This window comes from Monodelphis domestica, chromosome 6, assembly GCF_027887165.1.
Source record: "Monodelphis domestica isolate mMonDom1 chromosome 6, mMonDom1.pri, whole genome shotgun sequence".
NCBI classification, from domain to species: Eukaryota; Metazoa; Chordata; class Mammalia; order Didelphimorphia; family Didelphidae; genus Monodelphis; species Monodelphis domestica.
The window spans coordinates 259261924-259283497 of NC_077232.1; the positions used below are offsets into that span (position 1 = coordinate 259261924).

The window sequence follows — 21574 nt, forward strand, 5'->3', positions numbered from 1 at the left end:
CTCACGTCTAGACTGCTGCCATGCTTACCCGGAAGTTGCCGTGCCTTTTTTAATAGAATTTTTATAGTTTTTGTAGTGTCTCACATGTGATTTCAATTTTTAAAATAGACTTTTATTGAAATCTTTTGTTTTTCCCATCCCTTAATATTTCTATGTCATTTGTTTGTTAAAATCTACATTATGATTCTGTTAGGCATCATAGTTCTTTCTTTTCTTAGAAAATTTTGCCACATTGTCTCATGCTTTCAACAATGTGCCGTTTCCAAATGCTAGTGTGTTCACACTTCATAAAGTCATGTGATTCTGACAGCCATTTTTTCCCTTTTCAACATAAAGTTTTCATTGATTTCAGCAAAAGAAATTTGATTTTCTGATCCAATGACTGATATTGTAGCAGACAGAATCATGTATATATATTTTCATATGCTTCTAGTTGTCTTAAATTGTTTTAAATTTTTTGACTGGTTTAGTCTTTAATTGTTTTAAATAATTGTCCTAGGATGGAACTATCTTGTACATCAGAGGTGCGGATGCAAGACAGGAAACACGTTCCAGAAGAAGGGGGCGGTATCGACGACGTAGACTATCAGAAACAATTTCAGAAGAATCATCAGAATCATCAGAGGGAGGAATATTTTCTTGTCCTCCAAAAGGGATCGTTGCTCTAACAGTAACAAATGGTATGTAGAGAATAGGATACAAAGGTGAGAAAATGCAAAATGTATTTAGTGAGTGTATATTAAGAGGAAATACTTCTCAGTATCATGCATTCATCTTATATGCCCTTGCTTAGGTGAGTCTATCAACAAACTCCCTTTAAACGTTTTTTCCTCTTTTCTTTTTCCTCCTCTTCTCCCTTTACCTCCTACCCCAGGAAATTGATTGGTGAAGGAGCTTTAATCAGGGCCAATTTGACCCTTCTTAAGTATCATGGTGGCCCCTGGTGCTGGGAACTCACCATATTGGTGGTGATGGCCTTTGTGTGCTCACCAGATACTTTTAGCCCACTCAAGTTCATCCCTTTCCCATAGAAGCAAGAATGACAAGGAAGCATCCTGGCTAGGACGCTTGCTATTATATTAGGAGGCAATACTGTAGAGAATCTTCCACCATCTTTCTCTCTGAGGTTTTGCAATTGAGTCTGTATTCTAAGCCAAAGTTGTCCTTGGCTGCCATTTCTGTTTTTAACAAGGAGATCCTGTATTTGCTGGCCGAAGTAGTTTCTAGGCTCTTTTGGTCTTCTTTTTACAGATACTGATTTACCTTAGAAATCTTTAAGAAATGGTTATAATCTCAGTCAATATTTGTTCAGTCCATTTCCCATTTTTCAATTTCAAAAGCTTTTAAAAGTTGATCATGGGAAGAAGCTGGGTAGCTCAGTGGATTAAGAACCAGGCCTAGAGATGGGAGGTCCTAGGTTCAAATATGGCCTCAGACACTTCCCAGCTGTGGTAAGGGTTTAAAAAAAAAAAGGTGATCATGCATGTTGGGGTTGTTTGGATTGCATGTCATATGTTTACTATGTTTTTTATTTTTTCTTCTAGTTTGGTATTAATTTTTCTTTTATCTAACAAGTCTACCCAGGTAACTGATTTTGGAATGACTCTCAGTCATTTTTTTTAAAACCTTTTCCTTCTGTCTTAGAATCAGTACTGTGTATTGATTGGTTCCAAGTCATTGTAAAGATTAAAATTTAGGAATATGGGGAGACTGAGGCAGGTAGAAATTAGTTTCTCTCTGCAAGAAGTATTATATTTTTTAGAGGTTTATTAAAAGTTAAAGATTAAAGAATATACAAGTAAGAAACATGTGCCTAGGCCAGAGGCCTAGACAAAATAACCTCACATCACGCAAGAGACGCGTCTGCTCCAAAACGGAAGTCCAAAAGAGCCCCCAAAAACCTTTGCCACCAGCTTAAATCCTTCCTCGATCTTGGCCCACCTCAGAATTCCCGTGAGATTACAAAGCATTTTGGGGAAGTGGAGCAAAGGCTTGTGGGGATTGTAGTCCTGTATTCGAGTCTATTTTTTACATTTCTCCGTTTGATCGTTTGCAAAAAAAATTAATTTTTTTCCAAAGGATCATGAAAACATAATCAATTTAAAGATTACAATAATTTGATAATAAGAGAAAAAAAACAAACAAACCCAATAATTGCTGAACGCATTGACAAAAAGCCAGTTAGGGGGCAGTCCCCTTTGGCATGAAAGTACAGATACAAATAAATGTTCAATCAACCACACCCAAAGTTCAATTTTGTGCAACTTGTGGTCTGGAGGCTTCTTCATGGTGGCTTCTCCAACAGTTCAGTTCTGGATTCAGAGAGGTAGCATCTTCTTTACCTAAAATTCTTCTCAAAATGAATTTAAACTTTGCAATTTAAATAATGATATTTTTTACATTCCCCCGTTATGAGGGTAATTTTAAAAAAAAGGATCACTTAGGGATGCATGGCTGAGGTATGAGGTATATGAATCAATTGGCAAGAGATATTAAAAAGACATCAGAAAAATCAAAAGGAAAGAAAAATTTCTGGATGAAAATATAGACTATCAAAGTCTTATGTGTAAAAATTCCATGTAAAAGAAAAATAAATCTATAACAGGTCCTTGAATCAGGGCCCAATTAAAATGATCTTAGCAATGATGCATTTATCCAGTCAGTAGCCAGGACTACAGAAAGTTTCCACACTATGAGAGGCAGAAAAAGGGACCAGAGTATATAAGCCAAGGTTCCGGGAGCCAAGTTTGAGGTACTTGGTAGAATGTGGAACAAGGAAGACCTGCTTTTAACACATGTTAAACAGCCGCAACCTCGAACCCTAAACACGTTCAAGTCCTCTTTGTCTAGGCTCAAAGTGACATCAATTTCACCAGGATTGGTTGGTCTCTTTTGTGTATATCTTGTCCTGGAATCAGACAGAATCATTAAGCAAAGTCCCATAACTTTTAAATAATTAGTGGCACTGTTTTTATAGTCACAAGCTTTTTAGGGCATTCATTAGCAAATGTATTTCAAACTTGTAGCACTGAAAAGTCAAAAAGTTAAAGAAAATCTTAATGCTGGTGACATGTGCTTCAAATATAAAAAGGAGAGAAAAATAATAAAAAAAACTTAAAAAGTATATTGCACATGCAAGAAAAATATAATAATAAAAGAGCTTTAAAAATTCAAAAATATAGCTTATAATCATTGACACTCTGTATCAGCTAAGAAAATATAAAATGCAAGGCTTTCTCACCAAAAATGAGATCCATTTCCTCTTAATATCTGGCCATGATCACTGTGAGTAGAAGGCAAATGAATTGAACAAGGTTAACAGTTTTTCATTTTTTAAAAATACAGTAGGTACAAATATGTAGATATCAAAATCCCCAAAATTCTCAATAGCCCAATTAATTACAATAGCAAACAAACACTTTCATATTTCACATAAGTTGCTGTATGACATTTTTAAAGCCTATGAATTGATGGACATTTGTCACAATTTTTACAAACAGCAATCTTTCAACCTTGGTATTTAAACATATTTTTTTAAACAAAGTAAAACTCATCTTGAGTTAAGAACATAATCAAGAAATCTATATATCATTCTGGTGGAAGTTAAATAGTGAGCTGAAGAGCATAAATAAAGGGGTGCTCCTTTTTTGGAGGCTTTTAGGGACACAAATGCCCTGAGATTAACTGCCCAACTTCCATTCACATATTTAGAAATGCGGGAAGGTTGGGGGTTATAAAATGTATTTCACTTCAGCTACTAGGCCTTACCTCATGGTAGGGCCGGGAAAAATAACCAGATTGTTAAAAAAAAATTTCCAAAAATCATATTTAAAAAACCCTTAAAATCAAATCATTTGAGGTATTTAGCACATTAAATTTTCCAAGGTTGTTAATACAATTATTACCAGTTCTGAAGTCCATCTATTCTCGGCAAAATAGAAAAAGGCTGTTTTTTCATATGTGGGCTTATTCACAATAATATTTGTTCAACACAGTTATAGGGAAAAAACAACAGAATTTTTAAAACTCAGTACATTCAAAATAAATTCAATCAACCTTCAGTTCAAGCAGAATAATATTGAATCCAATAATATATGAACTTAAAATCACAAAGTTAAACCATAACAAAACATGCAATAGAATACAGAGATTTTTATAAACCATTGGAGTCTGAAATGCCTTAGAATATAGCCTTTAGTCTTTAAAGTTCCTTAGGTGTGTTTACCCATTTAAATGTCTATTGTCCGAAGGCAGAGTAGTAAGAGCTAGGCAATGGGTTTCAAGGGACCCGTCCAGGGCCCCATAGCTGGGAAGTATCTGAGGCCAGATTTTAACCCAGAACCATGCTCTCAGTGCCCTGAGCCACCCATTTGCAAATTCAAAGTTGAATTTTTGGGCTGAATCTTTCTTCTGGCACACAGGTGAAATCAATGAAATTACCAGAACAGTCAAAAGGTATCCTTTTAAACAGCCCATTGCTATTAAGTTTCTGTTTGAAAAATCTGTTTCTTCTCCTCTCCCTTTTCTCTCTCCCCTGATATGATCCCCCTGTGGCCAATACCCCCATCCACGTGGAGGCTTAGCCTAAGGGAAAATTACCCGTTCTCCTTTCCCTCTCCTCTCTCCCCTCCGCCCACGTGGCCAATACTGTTACCAGCTGGTCGCAATGAGTCCTCAGCAATTTGCTCCAAGGATCTGGGTGATGAGCCAGCTGGGTCGGAGGCCAGATGGGTGAGAGACAGACCACTGGGGTGGGTCGGGCTGGGAGCTGGAGCACAGCTCGGGCACCAGGTGAGAGGCCAGGAGCAGAAGCAGGAGCTGGAGAGGGCCTCAGGCAGGAGCTGATCAAGATGGTTTTCTAAAGAGCATCTTGGAGAACAGTGGCTTTAAAAAAATCATTATCTAGGCTAAAAAATTTGAGAAGTTCTCATCCCTTTGTGGTCGCCATCTGTAAAGATTAAAATTTAGGAATATGGGGAGACTGAGGCAGGTAGAAATTAGTTTCTCTTCCGGTCAAGATGGCGGTGTAGAAGCAGCAAAAGTTCAGACCTCCGAAACCCTTCCCTACCGATCGCAAACAAAGTGCTCCTAGGCCACTGAAATTCAAGCTGAACAACAGGATAGACCTGGGGAAACCTCCTCCTGGACCTGGATCAAAAGGTACCACACCCCAAAAGCCAGAACCCTAGATCACTCGGATCTAAGGGGTAGACAGAAAGAAGGTCCCAGGACCCATCCCCCCCAACCCAGAGTGCTGAGCCCAAGGCAGCAGCAGGAACCTCAGGGCTCTGAGGACTCACCTTGAAAGCAACCCAAGCCAGTCTCTGGAGCGCCCAACACAGGCGGCAGGGAAGCATAGAGAGAAGGGGGAAGCCTGTGGCCCCCTGGCTGGGTTCTTCCCTCTGGGTCTCGGGGGAGGTCCCAGCTTTGGGGCAGCAGCTGAGCCCAATCCCATCAGGAGCCCTCAGAGCTACTGAAAGGACAGAGGGCTCAGGGCTGGCAAGGGGGTTGCTCCGGGGAGCTTGCCTTGAAAGTAACCCGGGCCAGTTTCCGGGCATTCAACACAGACTGTGGAAGAGGAGGTTGCTGCTTTTCTCTTTCTTCTTTTTTTTTGGCTCCGGGATCATGTGGCCCACACTACCTGAACCTAATCCCATCAGGAGCCATTAGAGTCCAGGCAAGCCACTACCCCTCCCCCCTTAGAGAGCAGGGTCTTCTGAAAGAACCAGCTGAACCTAATCCCATCAGGAGCCCTCAGAGCTACTGAAAGGACAGAAAACTCAGGGCTGGCAAAGGGGTTGCTCCAAAGAGCTTTCCTTGAAGGTAACTCGGCCAGTTTCTGGGCACTCAATACAGACTGTGGAAGAGGAGGTGGCTGCTTTTTTTTTCCCTTCCCTTTTTTGGCTCTGGGATCTTTGGGCCCACACCACCTGAACCTAATCTCATCAGGAGCCCTCAGAGTCCAGGCAAGCCACAACCCCTCCCCCCTTAGAGAGCTGGGTCTTCTGAAAAAACAGAAACCTAGAGGCGAAGTCAAGATGGCAGCCTAGAAGGAGCATAGACCTGGCAGCCTGGCCAGAGCTTTAGAGATCCTCCATATCTGCTCCAGCCATCCAGGAACTTTAAAACTCAGAATAAACCCAGCCCAAATAAGCTGAACTCAATCCCATCAAAAGTCTCCAGAACACAGGGAAGCCCAGGCTCCCCATCCATCCTCACTGACTGCTGAACTTTAAGCCAATCAAAAGCCTCCAGAGGACAGGAAAGCTCAAACCCCCAACAACCCTCCCTCAGAGATTACACCAAGAGATCCTCTGTTAAAGCTCCAAGAGGGGAGACTGATAGAAGTCCCTAAAAAACAAAAAAATGAGAGGAACAAGAGCACAGACAAATACAGGGAGGAAAGAGGGGGTGAATTTGAACAAACAACAGAAACAGAAGAAAGAAATTACAATAGACAGCTACTACTCACCAAATGGAATAGAGGGGGAGAGATCAGCAAACGATAAACCAGAAATCCCAGCGAATTGGATACAGGCTGTGGAAGAACTCAAAACACAACTAAGAGAGGCTGAAGACAATTGGGAAAAGAACTTAAAAATTAAGATAAGTCATCTGGAAACAGAGGCACTTGAACTAAAACAAGAAAATAGTGTCCTGAAAGCCAAAATCATCCAGCTGGAAAATGAGGCAAAGGAGATGAAAGATGAGGCAAAGGAGATGAAAGACGAGATAAAGAGGATGAAAGACAATCTTCAAAGAAACTCAGACCAGAAGGAAAAAGACGACCAAAAAGCCAAAGATGAAATCCAATCTTTAAGAACCCGAGTAAAACAACTAGAATCAAGTGACCTCACAAGGCAGCAGGACACTATAAAACAAAACAAAAAGAATGAAAAAATTGAGGAAAATGTGAAGCATCTCATTCACAAAACAGACGATTTAGAAAATCGTTCAAGAAGAGACAATTTAAGAATAATTGGACTACCAGAAGACCACGACAAAAGAAAAAGCCTGGACATAATACTAGAGGAAATTATCCAGGAAAACTGTCCCGAAATCCTAGAACAAGAGGGGAAAGTGGAGATTGAAAGAATCCACAGATCACCCCCTGTTTTTAATCCCCAACTGACAACACCAAGAAATGTTATAGCCAAATTCAAAAACAATCAGATAAAAGAACAGGTATTACAAGCTGCCAAAAAGAAACCATTCAGATACCATGGAAACATGGTGAGGATAACACAGGATCTGTCTGCATCCACACTGAAGGACCGAAAGGCATGGAATATGATATTCCGGAAAGCAAGGGAACTAGGCCTACAGCCAAGAATAAAATACCCATCAAAACTGACTATATTCTTACAGGGGAAAGTATGGTCATTTAACACAACAGAGGAATTCCAAGCATTCATAAATAAAAGACCAGACCTGAACAGAAAATTCGAAGTCCAACCACAGAATTCAAGAGAATCATCGAAAGGTAATTAAAAAAGAGGGGAAAAACAACAACAACAACAAAGGTTTTTTTTTTAAGAGACTCAATAAGTTAAAATGATATGTATCCCTATAAGAAAAGAGGTCATTGGCAACTCTTAAAAACTGTTGCTATCACCTAAGCAGCTAGAAGAACTACACTCAGAGGGAACAGTGACAAACTGTATAGGATGAAAGGACAAGACATAAATAGGTATATAGAGATATGCATGCATAAATACATATACATGTGTATGTATATATATATATATATATACATGACTAAAGCTAAAAAAGAAAAGAGGTTATGACTAAAAGAAATGGGAAAAGAAACAAATAGGGGTAAATTTATATGTCACAAAGAAGCTCATGGCGGGAGGGGGGAGAACATCGATACACTGGAAGGGTAAAGAGGTTGGAGACAGGAAATATTCAACTCTTACGTACTTTGAAACTGACCCAAAGAGGGAAGAACAATCCAATCCATTGGGGAAGAGAATAGATTTGCGCCCTATAGGGGAGTAGAAGGATAAAAAACAGACTGGTGGGGAGGGAAGCAGTACAAGGGAGGGAGAGGGTGGGGGGTAATTTTTAAAAAGACTACAGGGGAAAATAAGGGAGGGAATAAGAAGGGAGGGGGGTAGAAAGGGAAATACAAGGGGGACTGATTTAAAGTAAATCACTGGACTAAAAGGTAGAGCTGAAGAAGAAAGGTTAGAATTAGGGAAGGATATCAAAATGCCAGGGAGTCCACAAGTGACAGTCATAACATTGAACGTGAATGGGATGAACTCACCCATAAAACGTAAATGAATAGAAGAATGGATTAGAATCCAAAACCCTACCATATGTTGTCTCCAAGAAACACACATGAGGCGGGTAGACACCCACAAGGTCAGAATTAAAGGATGGAGTAAGACCTTCTGGGCCTCAACTGACAGAAAGAAGGCAGGAGTGGCAATCATGATATCTGATAAAGCCAAAGCAAAAATAGACCTGATCAAAAGGGATAGGGAAGGTTATTATATTTTGTTAAAAGGGACTTTAGATAATGAGGAAATATCACTAATCAACATATATGCACCAAATAATATAGCACCCAAATTTCTAATGGAGAAACTAGGAGAATTGAAGGAAGAAATAGACAGTAAAACCATATTAGTGGGAGACTTGAACCAACCATTATCAAATTTAGATAAATCAAATCAAAAAATAAATAAGAAAGAGGTAAAAGAAGTGAATGAAATCTTAGAAAAATTAGAATTAATAGACATAGGGAGAAAAATAAATAGGGATAAAAAGGAATACACCTTCTTCTCAGCACCACATGGCACATTCACAAAGATTCACCATACATTAGGTCACAGAAACATGGCACACAAATGCAGAAAAGCAGAAATAATAAATGCAGCCTTTTCAGACCACAAGGCAATAAAAATAACGATCAGTAATGGTACATGGAAAACCAAATCAAAAACTAATTGGAAACTAAACAATATGATACTCCAAAATCGTTTAGTTAGAGAAGAAATCATAGAAACAATTAAAATTTCATCGAGGAAAATGACAATGGCGAGACATCCTTTCAAACCTTTTGGGATGCAGCCAAAGCAGTAATCAGAGGTAAATTCATATCCCTGAGTGCATATATTAACAAACTAGGGAGAGCAGAGATCAATCAATTGGAAATGCAAATAAAAAAACTCGAAAGTGACCAAATTAAAAACCCCCAGCAGAAAACCAAACTAGAAATCCTAAAAATTAAGGGAGAAATTAATAAAATTGAAAGTGATAGAACTATTGATTTAATAAATAAGACAAGAAGCTGGTACTTTGAAAAAACAAACAAAATAGACAAAGTACTGGTCAATCTAATTAAAAAAAGGAAGGAAGAAAAGCAAATTAAGAGTGTCAAAGATGAAAAGGGGGACAGCACCTCCAATGAGGAGGAAATTAAGGCAATCATTAGAAATTACTTTGCCCAATTATATGGCAATAAATATACCAATTTAAGTGATATGGATGAATATATACAAAAATACAAACTGCCTAGACTAACAGAAGAGGAAATAGAATTCTTAAATAATCCCATATCAGAAAATGAAATCCACCAAGCCATCAAAGAACTTCCTAAGAAAAAATCCCCAGGGCCTGATGGATTCACCAGTGAATTCTATCAAACATTCAGAGAACAGTTAATCCCAGTACTATACAAACTATTTGACATAATAAGCAAAGAGGGAGTTCTACCAAACTCCTTTTATGACACAAACATGGTACTGATTCCAAAACCAGGCAGGTCAAAAACAGAGAAAGAAAACTATAGACCAATCTCCCTAATGAATATAGATGCAAAAATCTTAAATAGGATACTAGCAAAAAGACTTCAGCAAGTGATCAGAAGGGTCATCCACCATGATCAAGTAGGATTTATACCAGGGATGCAGGGCTGGTTCAATATTAGGAAAACCATCCACATAATTGACCACATTAACAAGCAAACCAACAAGAACCACATGATTATCTCAATAGATGCAGAAAAAGCCTTTGATAAAATACAACACCCATTCCTATTAAAAACACTAGAAAGCATAGGAATAGAAGGGTCATTCCTAAAAATAATAAACAGTATATATCTAAAACCATCAGCTAATATCATTTGCAATGGGGATAAACTAGATGCATTCCCAATAAGATCAGGAGTGAAACAAGGATGCCCATTATCACCTCTATTATTTAACATTGTACTAGAAACACTAGCAGTAGCAATTAGAGAAGAAAAAGAAATTGAAGGCATCAAAATAGGCAAGGAGGAGACCAAGTTATCACTCTTTGCAGATGACATGATGGTCTACTTAAAGAATCCTAGAGATTCAACCAAAAAGCTAATTGAAATAATCAACAACTTTAGCAAAGTTGCAGGATACAAAATAAACCCACATAAGTCATCAGCTTTTCTATATATCTCCAACACAGCTCAGCAGCAAAAACTAGAAAGAGAAATCCCATTCAGAATCACCTTAGACAAAATAAAATACCTAGGAATCTATCTCCCAAGGCAAACACAGGAACTATATGAACACAACTACAAAACACTCGCCACACAACTAAAACTAGACTTGAGCAATTGGAAAAACATTAACTGCTCATGGGTAGGACGAGCCAATATAATAAAAATGACTATCCTGCCCAAACTTATTTATCTATTTAGTGCCATACCCATGGAACTCCCAAAAAATTTCTTTACTGATTTGGAAAAAAACATAACAAAGTTCATTTGGAAGAACAAAAGATCAAGGATATCCAGGGAAATAATGAAAAAAAAACACTAATGAGGGGGGCCTTGCAGTCCCTGACCTAAAACTATATTACAAAGCAGCAGTCATCAAAACAATTTGGTACTGGCTAAGAGACAGAAAGGAGGATCAGTGGAATAGACTGGGGGAAAGCGACCTCAGCTCGACAGTATACGATAAACCCGAAGATCCCAGCTTTTGGGACAAAAATTCACTATTTGATAAGAACTGCTGGGAAAATTGGAAGACAGTGTGGGAGAGACTAGGAATTGATCAACACCTCACACCCTACACCAAGATAAATTCAAAATGGGTGAAAGACTTAAACATAAAGAAGGAAACCATAAGTAAATTTGGCAAACACAGAATAGTATACATGTCAGACCTTTGGGAGGGGAAAGGCTTTAAAACCAAGCAAGACATAGAGAGAATCACAAAATGTAAAATAAATAATTTCGACTACATCAAATTAAAAGGCTTTTGTACAAACAAAACCAATATAACTAAAATCAGAAGGGAAAAACAAATTGGGAAAAAATCTTCATAAAAATCTCTGACAAAGGTTTAATTACTCAAATTTATAAAGAGCTAAATCAATTGTACAAAAAATCAAGCCATTCCCCAATTGATAAATGGGCAAGGGACATGGATAGACAGTTTTCAGCCAAAGAAATCAAAACTATTAATAAGCACATGAAGAAGTGCTCTAAATCTCTTATAATCAGAGAGATGCAAATCAAAACAACTCTGAGGTATCACCTCACACCTAGCAGATTGGCTAACATGACAGTTATGGAAATTAATGAATGCTGGAGGGGATGTGGCAAAGTAGGGACATTAATTCATTGCTGGTGGAGTTGTGAATTGATCCAACCATTCTGGAGGGCAATTTGGAACTATGCCCAAAGGGCAACAAAAGAATATCTACCCTTTGATCCAGCCATAGCACTGCTGGGTTTGTACCCCAAAGAGATAATGGACAAAAAGACTTGTACAAAAATATTCATAGCTGCACTCTTTGTGGTGGCCAAAAATTGGAAAACGAGGGGATGCCCATCAATTGGGGAATGGCTGAACAAATTGTGGTATATGTTGGTGATGGAATACTATTGTGCTCAAAGGAATAATAAAGTGGAGGAATTCCATGGGGACTGGAACAACCTCCAGGAAGTGATGCAGAGTGAGAGGAGCAGAACCAGGAGAACATTGTACACAGAGACAAACACACTGTGGTATCATCGAACGTAATGGACTTCTCCATTAGTGGTGGTGTAATGTCCCTGCACAATCTGCAGGGATCCAGGAGAAAAAAACACTATCCAAAAGCAGAGGACAAACTGAGGGAATAGAAACACCAAGGAAAAGCAACTGCCTGACTACAATGGCTGAGGGGACATGACAGAGGAAAGACTCGGAGCGAACACTTTGATGCAAATACTAACAACATGGCAATGGGTTCAAGTCAAGAACACATATGATACCAGTGGAATCACGCGTCGGCCACGGGGGGTGGGAGGGAGGAAAAGAAAATGATCTTTGTCTTTAATGAAAAATGCATGGAAATGATCAAATAAAATACTATAAAAAAAAAGAAATTAGTTTCTCTCTGCAAGAAGTATTATATTTTTTAGAGGTTTATTAAAGGTTAAAGATTAAAGAATATACAAGTAAGAAACATGTGCCTAGGCCAGAGGCCTAGACAAAATAACCTCACATCACGCAAGAGACGCGCCTGTTCCAAAATGGAAGTCCAAAAGAGCCCCCAAAAACCTTTGCCACCAACTTAAATCCTTCCTCGATCTCGGCCCACCTCAGAATTCCCATGAGATTACAAAGCATTTTGGGGAAGTGGAGCAAAGGCTTGTGGGGATTGTAGTCCTGTATTTGAGTCTATTTTTTACATCATAAAAGTAGTAAAGAGCTAGATAATGGGGTTTAAGTGACTTGGCTAGGGGCACACAGCAAGAAAATGTCTGAGACCACATTTGAACCCAGGACCTCCTATCTCTAGACCTGACTCTCAGTCCATTGATCCACATAGCTGAGTCATGACTCATTCATAACCAGTCATTTCCTCTTTATCAAAAGTGGAATCTGCTTTATTTTTTATGTTTGGTATTTATCATGTCAGTATCTTCCAAATCTTTTTCTTAAAGAAAGAATCAATGATATGTTCTATATCATTATGTATATATTATATCATTATATATCATATATATTTAAGTGTGAGGCAGCCATGTAGTCTACAAGCTTTTAGTCTTTTTTTTTCTTATCCTTGGCTCATATTTTCCATTGTATTTTTCTCTGTCACAGTTTATACCAACTAAGTATCAAAATATTTTTGATGAGTAGCTCAGTGGATTGAGAGCCAGGCTCAGAGTCAGGAGGTTCTGTTCAAATCTGACCTCAGACACTTCCCAGCTGTGTGACCCTGGACAAGTCACTTGACCCCCATTGCCCAGCCCTTACCACTCATCTGTCTTGGAACCAATACAGTGTTGATTCTAAGATGGAAGGTAAGGGTTTAAAAAATAAAATTGATTTCCATTCAATTTCAAATCAATTGAAATAGTTTGCTGAATCAGAATTTCTTTATCTCTATATCCTCAGCAATAAATATTACAACATATAAGCTGCAATTATCTTCTTGGTAGTCTTTTTTACAATTTTTCTTATTGCTCAGTCATTTTCAGTTGTGCCTGACTCTTTGTGACTCCATTTGAGGTTATCTTGGCAAAGGTATTAGAGTGGTTTGCCATTTCCTTCTCCAGATCATTTTATAGATGGGGAAACTGAGGCAAACAAGGTTAAGTGACTTCCTCAGAGTCACATATCTAGAAGTACCTGAAGATGGATTTGAACACAGAAAGATGAGTAGCCCTGACCCTAGCCCTGGCACTCTATCCACTGCACCATCTTGCTACCTCAATAATGAGGGTCATTTTGAATTTTTCTATTTCACTTGAAGCAATGTGAGCATAAGGGATCTGTAGATGGAGACTTTAAAATTAAAAGCAAGCATTCGAAAATATATCATGTCTTATATGCCCATTAACATAGGCTCACAGCAGAACCACAATTAGTGGTAAAGAGAGTTGGCAGACAGCCTCTTAAACCCAGCACATTAAGGAACTCTTTTATAGGCCTATACATTTTCAGATCCTGACTTGACCAGATGCTGATTCATGTATGGAAGCCCTAAAAGATATTGAACTATACTTAGAAAAAAAGCCAGTTAAAGAAAAATGCTATACTACTGGCTATTCCCCAAGTTCATTCTGTCTTCTTCTTGGCATTACTCAGCCGTTTCAGTCATATCTGATTCTTCATGATCCCATTTGGGATTTTCTTGGCAGAAATCCTAGAGTAATTCACCATTTCCTTCTCCATCTCACTTTACAGATGGGGAAACTGAGGCAAATAGGCTTAAGTGATTTGCCAAGAGTATCCCAGCTAATAAATGTCCAAGATCAGAATTGAACTCAGGAAGATGTCTTCCTGACTCCAGACCTGGCACTTTATCCACTGTGCTACCTAGCTGTCCCCTTCCACCTCCTTCCATTCTCATGCTTGAAACACATATCCTCCTTATTTCTGTCTCTTGAAATGCTTTTCTACTTCCAAAATTTATGAGAAATGCCTGAATGTCCCATAAAGGAGTCTTATGATTTTTGTATTTGCCACAACATTTATAAGTCTGGAAAATCTGGGCCAAATTTTCTGATGGGTTAAAAAAAAGTTATCTTCAAAGTTATATCATGCAAAATATACATATTTTATAGCATGTTAGCTATAGATAGAATAACAAATATATTTCTTTTCCTGATTTATTACAGTTCTCATGTTAGGACTTGGATGGGCAGTACTTTGGTCAATTACTGGCAAAGAAAGTCTTCCTGGTGGAAGTCTATTTGGAGTATTAGTCCTATTTTATTCTGCCATCATTGGGGGTGAAGTTCTGAGACATTTCCAGCTACCTCCTCTTCTTGGTAAGTGCAATATCTTCTGTTTTTGTCTATGTAAATTTTAAAGACTTGGTAGGTTTGGATGTTTAAATATAAATATATATGGTTCCCCTATGGAACCATGCCTCTCTTGTATCTTTTGAAATTACTGTTATTACAAATACCAACTTATGTAATATTTTGATAATGATTCTCAGTATTAGAAGATCTCATTGAGTAGATATGGCCAAAAATATTCCTTATCTGATTTATGGACAGTGTCATTTTTCACCACATCTTCTGTGAGTGCCATTACTAGCAGTATGTTAAAGTCTACTTGTGCCCACCTTGTGGAAACCTGTTAGATCAGAAGTGTCAAACACATGGCCCACAACACTCCTGAGTGAAGCCAGAACCAGGTTAAAATGTAATCAGGAAATATTTAACAAAATAAAAATTAAAAAACAGTACAACATAGATAATGGTAATTTTTGGTTTTCTAAGTCAACATGCAATTTGCAGGGATCCTTTCTATTTGAGTTCAACATCAGGTTTAGATCACCTGCAAAATTCCTTTACCACTGACCTTTACTAGTTAACTGTTGTGAAACAATAAGATGTTATATGTGTGTGTGTGTGTGTGTGTGTGGCTCTCAATTACATTTACATTAATTTAAAATCTCAGGCTAAATTGAACCTCTTGCCATTTTTACCCTTTGAATTTGAAATATCTTTCCCTAAATGTAATTATGAATCAAGTAGCTATGGATATTGTTTCATTTCTCTTAGAAGATAACAGATTATAACATAATTGAAAGCAAAAACCTACTGAATTAGTAAATAAGAGTAGGAGCTAGTTTTTTTGAAAACCAATAAAAATAAACAACTAGTTAATTTTATTTTTAAACAGAGGAAAATTAAATTACCAGTATTAAAAATTAGAAGGAGAACTTACAAGAAATAAAGGAAATCACTAGAAACTATTTTGCTCAACTATATGGCACTAAAACAGAGAAATGAAATGTTTGAATATTTACAAAAATATGAACTACTCAAATTAGTAGGAAAAGTAGAGAATTTAAATAATCCAGTCTCAAAAAAATAAACTGAACAAACCAAATGAACTCCTCAAGAAGAACCTCCAGGATTAGATAGATTTATAAGCAAATTCTAACAAACATTCGAAGAATAATTCATTCTAATATAATACAAACTTCTTGCAAAACCATGATAAAAGGAATTTTATTCAATTCCTTTGATAATACAAATAGGGTATTGATACCTACACCAGAGAAAATCAAAACAAAGGAGAGAAAAAAACAGACAAATATATCTGATGAACATTTATGCAAAATTTTAGATAAAATATTAGCAAAGGAATTATAGCAACATCCTTCAAAGATTATAGACTGATCAGATTAGATATATACTAGGAATTCAGGATTAGTTGATTTTTAGAAGAACTAGAAACATAGTTGATCATATTTAGAGCTAGAATAATAAAAATTATATGATTATATCAACAGATGCAGAAAAAGCTTTTGACAACATATAGCACCTATTTCTGTTAAAAAAAAAAACACTAGACAGCAAAGGAATATATTTACTGTCAGTGGTCTTTCCCAATAAATTGGAGGTAAAGCAAGAATTTCCACTATCTCTACCATTGTTTTATATAATGTTAAAAATGTAATAAAATAGGGAAAAGTAATTAAGCTGAACATAGGAAAAGAGGAAACAAAGTTTTTGTTTTTTGTAGATGAGATGATTGTTACTTAGAAAACCCTAGAGAGTCAACTAAAATTAATTGAAACAAAAACTTTATCAGAGTTGCAGTATATAAAATAAACCTTTGTAAATCATCAGCTTTTCAATATCAACAAAATTCAGCAGGAAAATGTAGAAAGGGAAATTCCATTTAAAATCATTTTCTGATGTATAAAATATTTGTGATTCTACATAATAGGATCTATATGAATGCAACTGTAAAACACTGTAGTAATAAGGACAGATCTAAATAATTGGAGAAATGAATAAAAAATGACAATATTACCAAGATTAATTTACTTACTCAGTGTCATACTGATTATATAGTACCAAAGAATTGCTATAGCAACTTCAAAAAAAAATAATGAAATCCATCTGCAGGAAGGAAAGATCTATAGACTCAAGGGAAATAATGAACGATGTAAGATGGAAAGAGGCCTAACAATACCAGATCTCAAACTTGTTTTAAAAAAATTGTCAGTGATCTCTCTCAGTGACCAAAGACCATTAGATAGAGGCTTATTGGCCTTAATATAGTTTTCTTTTTTCATTTTATTTAGTCAATTTAGAACATTATTCCTCAGTTACAAGAATCATATTCTTTCCCTCCTTCCCCTCCCCACCCCTTCCTGTAGCCGACTTGCAATTCCACTGGGTATTACATGTGTCCTTGATCAGAACCTTCTTCTATGTTGTTGATGTTTGCACTACCTTCATATAGTTTTGAGAACTACAAGAGAAAGAAGAACAGAGTTGGGTATAAAATGGAAAACACTGCAATTGTTGATAGGGCTAGCAGCATTATGAGGGTGAGGACAGCATGATTGGTTACATCAAGAAGAGTGGGCTACCATCCACATGGGAACTAACAATCACCCCTCTCTATCTTAGAGGAATACTTGATTGATTTATGGGATCCATCTATATCCCAAGGCAGCCTACTAGACCAGGGACAGCAGAATCCCTAGTCCATGGGAGGAAGATAAGATCCTCTTTAATTGTACAAAGGATAAACAGTATATCTTGTGGAAATATATCAGGTCAGTTTGTAGGTCTTCAAAGATAGCAAACAGATGTCATGGAATTTTCTAGGTGCTGAAGGTATGGAGGATAACAAGGTTTTTTTAAAACTAACTCAGAGGAAATTGAACTCCTGCAACTAAGAAATGTTCATTTATTGTTTAAGTCCACCTGAAAAGTTAGAGATAGTGTACCAGACTCCTTTCCATAACAAATCAGATGTCCTTGAAAAATAGCTTGGTGATATAACAAGATTAGACGACTTCCTGTATCCACCTGCCTCCTTCAAGAGTAACAGATTTCCTTGAGGAATAAAAATAAAATAAAAATAAAACATTTGTCAAATCACAAGTACCATACCATCCTGGTAGAAGGGTAGAATAAGCTGAAGAGTTACAAACATAGACCTATCCATGGGTCACCAAGCCCCATGGGAAATTCTTCCTCCTCTGGGATGAGATGGTAACAGCCATAAAAGCCATGTATTATACATCCTACCAATTGCATTTCTAAGCTGTACCCTATCACAGATATAGGAAACAGAATGGTGCAGTTGCACTTCACTTTGTCATCCATGTATTTACTACTAAATAGACTCTGGCCTCTTGTCACACATAAGTCAAAGGTAGGCAAATGATAAGTCAGAGGTAGTGGTGTTCCTAGATATCTAAAAATCACTTCTGAAGACCCATTAAAATCAATTGAGATTTTCAGCTCATTTAATTCTTCAAGGGTCACTGATATAGGTTGTAACCATTTTGATGGAGTCCATCCATCATCATCTATGTGACAATTAGCAAAAGCAAAAGCAGCAAAAGACCATTTAGGTAATGCGTGACCTCCTTGTGTTGCAAGCTGTGGTAACATCTCATTTCTGTAGACTGGAATTGTTGCCTATGACAAAACAGAGCTCCAATGGATCTGGTGACAAACTTGGCATCCATAAGGACCAGTGGCTTTGCAACAGAAAAGAGTTTATCCAACTTGTCTATGGACTTTTATAATGGTATTATCTCCAGTCCAGTCATAGGAGAAGGGTACAAATAAAGACAATGTAACAGAACATATAGCTAATAGCCAAAACATACTAACTGACTGAAATTTTTGTCAGTTATAAAGGGTTTAGTGATTTCCCCATAGTGAGGAATCCACTGCCTACAAAACCCAATTGCTCCTAAAAGTGCTCTCAACTGTTTCTTAGTGGAGGGGGCAGTCAATTTCTGGATAGCTTCAATGCTCTTAGGGGAAATGGAGCAAGCTCCAACACTTAGAACAAACCCTAAATATTCAACTTTGGGGAGACACTACTGAACCTTTGCCTTAACCTTGTGGCCTCACCTATGTAGCTCTAGGAGAAGATGCTTGCTATCTTCCTGGCAAACTGTTGCATTTGGTGTGGCCAAGAGCAGGCCATCCACAAACTATCAAATAGCTCTTCTGAAAAATATTAGCTAAGTCCTGTTCTAAAATTTGTGAGAACAAAGTTAGACTATTGACCAGCCCTTGTGGAAGTCTCGACCATGCCATAGGGGAGCCTTTCCAGGCGAAGGGAAATATATTCCTAGAATTGTCATGAATAGGGATTGAGAAGACTTTTGAGCACAAATCCACCACAGTAAAATATGTGGCTGTGCTGATAATAGAGGAGGTAATTGTGATTGGTTTGGGAACCATAGGGTGGCTTTTTATGACATGATTATTTATAGCCCTTAGATTTTGTACAAACCAATAAATCAGTTTTTGATCTGGTCCTGGATTTGACTTTTTGACAGGGAGAATAGGTTTATTATATTCAGATTTGCATGGAATTATTATTCCTTCCTTAATGAATCGATCACTGGGGAAATTCCCTCAATTGCCACTCTTGATAGGGGATACTAAGGAATGGAAGGAAGTGGACCTTTTGTCTTAACCTAAACAGGAACATCTGATTTGAGTAGACCTACATCGGAAGAAGATATGGCCCAGAGAGACTTGGGTATATCAGCTGAGATTTCAAAGGTGGAGGTTTCATTCACCTCTTGACTGCCTGAAAGCACAGGAAACAAAATTAAGAATTTCTCAGACAATTCTAGCATCATAGAGCAATCTGGGGAGCATGTTATCATGGTTTTAAGTCTACACAAAAGATCTCTACCAAACAAATTTGTAGGGGAATTAGGCATTAAAAAGAAAGAATGTTCTACTGATAGGGGTCTACAGATACCATTTGAGGAGAGAGTTTAGGGATCTTTTGGGGCATTCAAAACACCCCTACTACATTTAAAGAACCAATAAGATTACATTAAGAATCAGGTTTACTCACCAAAACTGATCTTGAAGCTCTAGTGTCTAAGAGGCAATCATAATAAATGTTCCCAACTTTCAGGGCCACACAAGATTCTTTATTTTGGGGAGGGGAATGGGCTGGGATAACTGGCATTAAAACATCAGAGTCTGGGAAATTGAAGGTTTCAACCTTCCATAGCCACACACACACACACACACACACACACACACACACACACACACACCATCATAAAGAGGGCCACCCACACTGAGGGAGGTTCCCACACTGAGCATAGTGTAGACAAGCCCCAAGAAGAATGTTTCGGTATGGGATATGATTTGCCTCATTCAAATTACTAGTCCAATTGGGATTCCTATTATTATTATTACTTTTCCTCAAGCTTCTATTTCTAGGAATAAGAACCTTACAGTAGTTATTTACAAAATGTATTCCTATGTGTCTAAGATCTTTTTTCCCTAGAAAGATCTAGGTCAAGATACCTGCATCCCAATTCGGCAAGTCTATCCATGAACAGAGATGGTTTCTCATTTTCACCTTGTTTCAAGACTTTTCATTTAGTTCAATTACTTGGCCCTTCAGAACAAGCTCTCATTCCCTTTAGTAAGCATTTATAGTCTCATAGAGGTTTGTGCAATATTCGTTTGAATTAAGGTGGATTTTTAATCAGCCAATGAATTGCACCCATGGAGCAAGTCATTAACATCTACCCAGCTAGTTTGGTAGATGCTTTCAAACTTCTTAATTACTACTTTGGGATCATCTTCAAAGGAAGGAGTCTCTCCTTGAATCTTTCAATATCTTGTGGAGAAAAAGGTGTATGGTGTCCAATATTGACTACGTTCCCTTGTTTATCATAAATGAGAACATCCCTTAGAGGGAACAGGTATATTTCTGAGTTGTCTGTGGTTACTGGAGTCTGATTTGTTGTTTGAGTTGGAACTGAGTGGGTGGGGAAAGGGAGAGGAGTGATTGGGCAGGGAGGAAGGAGCTAATCAGGAAGGGAGAAGCAGGGCAAAGGGGGACAGAATGAGGGTTAGAGCAAGGTGGAGAGGAGAGGAGGAGATTGGGAAGGATGGGAAGGGTTGGGCAGGGCAAGGAGGGCAAGGAGAGAGAGAGAGCAGAGAGGGGGAGGAAAAAGAGTGGGGATGGGGAAAGGTGGGTGGAGACTAGGTAGTATAATGGTAATGGGGAGGAAGAAACTGGGCAAAGTAAGAGAAAATGGGCAGGGTCAAGCAAAAACAGGGTATCATAAAAACAGGGGGTGGTGGGGTGAAGTTCAGATGGTAAGGTAGGGTAGAGAGGTGTGTTGGGAGGAAAGGAGATGGGAGGGGTCGGAGGTAAGCAGGGTCTGACAAGGGGAAGGGCCAAAGGGGTCAAGTTCTATTCTGGATCAATAGGATGAGGAGGAGCCTCCTCACAGACAAGGTGTGAAGAGGGCAGGGTTTCTTTCTTGCTAGATTTAGGTTTAGGAGTAGGAGCTGAAGGAGTCAAACCAGAATGGTCTGGATCTAAAGGCAGTTTGTCAGGGTTTTCAGAGTCAACCAAGCTATTTTAAGGGGTAATGGGTTTGGTTGAATTTTCAAGGAGATGTGCTCAGAGGAGCCAAAAGGAGTATTCTTTAGAATTCTTATGGCCAATGACCAGTTTTACTTCTTTCAAAATTTTAAAGTCAAATGAAACAACTCTTGGCCAGCTAAAGGATTTTACTGCCCATGCGTTACACAGTTTTTTCAACTCCTTTTTTGACATCCAACCTTCCTTAGGGGAACCCTTGTTCATCC

General features: G+C 38.0%; 1 protein-coding gene across 2 annotated transcripts in view; it reads left to right on the forward strand.

Annotated features, from left to right (window-relative positions):
* Positions 1-21574, forward strand: part of LOC100014151 (sodium/hydrogen exchanger 9B2) — a 71104-nt gene that overhangs the window by 17580 nt on the left and 31950 nt on the right. For both annotated transcript variants that reach the window (XM_056803122.1, XM_007495863.3), the window contains 2 exons: positions 500-680; positions 14609-14761. In XM_056803122.1, the coding sequence (XP_056659100.1) occupies positions 500-680; positions 14609-14761 (334 nt within the window). The remainder of the gene's footprint in view (positions 1-499; positions 681-14608; positions 14762-21574) is intronic.